Below are 2,457 nucleotides of genomic sequence, written 5' to 3'. Positions count from 1 at the left end.
GCAAAACCCTTTTAATACAAGTTTTCGACATTTAACATTTTAAAATTGTCAGTAAAACACTTATTGACTAAATAATAATAATAATAATAATAATTAGAGAAGCGAATGGCGAAATGATCGAGCTGAAAGGTTAACTACATTTAAGTTAAGTAGTAAAATATATGAGGCTATGACCCTTGCCTTTACTTATTAATTTCACTAATGAATCGGTGGTTCAAAAGCCTTTTTGACCCTCCAAGTAATGAAAGAGTCAAGGTCGTTGGTTATTAATAATTATATGGATTCATAGATATATGCGTACAAAAATTGAAAAATATCAACAACTTAGTATATTAGTTAACTATTAGAAGAAAATCATCTGCCCTCTAAAATTTCTACGGTTATATATATCTGAATTCAAATCACATAACCCAAAGAAAAAAAAAAAAAAGAAAAAGAATGAAAGGGGAGAGAATGGGAAGGTTGCCGATTTTGGCAGTGGTAACAAGTTTTGTAAACATACTTCCATTATGTTTGTTGGCTCAAAACTCTCCACAAGACTATCTTAAAGTTCACAATGCTGCACGTGCAATAGTTGGAGTTGAACCTTTATTATGGGACTCTGAGTTAGAATCATATGCTAACAAATTATTGAGTAGGCATACAGTAGACTGTTTGAGGGTGGAACAGATTCAGTATACTCTCTATGGCCGGAACTTTGCATCATATGATTCCTCATTTGAAAACTTTTCAGGTGCAGATGCCGTGGCATCATGGGTGGAACAGAGACAAAACTATGACTACAAATCCAACTCTTGCATTGATGGTACCCCTACATGTCTTACCTACATTCAGGTTGTTTCCAAGGCATCTACTCATTTAGGGTGTGCTAGAGTCAAGTGCATCAATGGAGACACTCTTGTTGGGTGTTACTATCATCCTGCTCCTATTGCAGGTCAACGCCCCTACTGATTAATTAGTATTTATCAAAGGAGCCACTCAGATAATGATGTCAACAAAAATATTTTTTTTTTAAAGATATTTTTTTAAAAATTAAAATTTAACACATATAATCAATTAAACTGTATTATTTTTATTAAAATTAGATAGGATAAATCAGTTTAACAAAAAAATTAATAAATTAAATTTTGAACCGATATAAATTAATATTTTTTATAAAAAATTACTCTAATATCCCTATTATAAAACACAACTAAAATATCCCTATTATATATATATATATATATAATTTTAAAAATTTTAAATCCTAATCTTACGATAGAAAAATAAAGGACTAAAATTTAGAATTTTCAAAATTAATATATATAATAGAAGTATTTTAGTCATTATCTATAATAGGGTATTGTAGTCATTTTTTATAAAAAATAATATTAATTTAAAATTTAACACGTATAATCAATTAAATTATATTATTTTATTAAAATTAGATCGGATAAATTAGTTTAGCAAAAAAATTAATAAATTAAATTTTGAACCGATATAAATTAATATTTTTTATAAAAAATTACTACAATATCCCTATTATAAAAACACAACTAAAATATCCCTATTTTATATATATATTTTTTGAAAACTTTAAATTCTAACTCTATAACGATAGAGAAGAAAAGAGCTAGAATTTAGGATTCTCAAAATTAATATATATAATAAAAGTATTTTAGTCATTTATATAATAGAGGTATTGTAGTCATTTTTTATAAAAAATAATATTAATTTAGACGGATTCAAAATTTGATTCACTGTTTTTCGGTTAAATTAATTTGTCTGACCTAATTTTGACAAAAATAACATAATTTAAATGATTATATGTGTTAAATTTTAATTATTAAAAAGTATCTTTAAAAAAAGACGTTTTCTACATCTTTTATGGGAGCATCCCCTTTACCAAATAATCCAAATTAAACTCAAAGACTAATACTTCAAATTAATCTTTAACAAATTTTAATTACCAAATCAGACTTTACATTACATTTTTATTTCTTAAACAAATTAATTCTCATATCAAATTGCTCGTATGCGTAATGCGTGGATGGAATTATTTAAGAATTTTTAAAAAATATTATGAGAGTTGGTATTTTTATTAAATAACGATGAAGAATGATTTATATTTTATTTTTTATCCAAGATATGAAGTGTGATTATTTTTTTAATAAAATAAAAAAATTGATGATTGATTTGGTAATTTAAATTTATTATTAAGACTATGTGTCCAATTAAATTCTTTTAAAGACTAATTTGGAGTGTGAATCTAATGTAATCTGGATATGATATATATAAGTTTGTTGCACTTGTACTGCGGTTGTTGGTCTTGCAGTTTTTTTATGGTTATTTTGGTTTACAGTTATATGGTTGTGTATGTTTGTTAAGCCTTGTGTTCTATTTCTATATATGCTGGTATACTTTTTCATGTAATAATTAGAAGAGTTTAATTTTGATACACAGTCATGCAATAACGTT

The 2,457-nt window shown here is 25.6% G+C and overlaps 1 protein-coding gene across 1 annotated transcript; it reads left to right on the top strand.

Annotated features, from left to right (window-relative positions):
- On the top strand, positions 454-951 carry LOC107632233 (pathogenesis-related protein 1B-like). The gene has a single exon (XM_016335937.1). It carries the CDS (start codon positions 454-456, stop codon positions 949-951), a length of 498 nt encoding a protein of 165 aa, XP_016191423.1.

The sequence above is a fragment of the Arachis ipaensis genome, chromosome B03 (genome assembly GCF_000816755.2).
Source record: "Arachis ipaensis cultivar K30076 chromosome B03, Araip1.1, whole genome shotgun sequence".
Lineage (NCBI taxonomy): Eukaryota > Viridiplantae > Streptophyta > Magnoliopsida > Fabales > Fabaceae > Arachis > Arachis ipaensis.
This window is presented reverse-complemented; position numbering and strand designations above follow the sequence as displayed.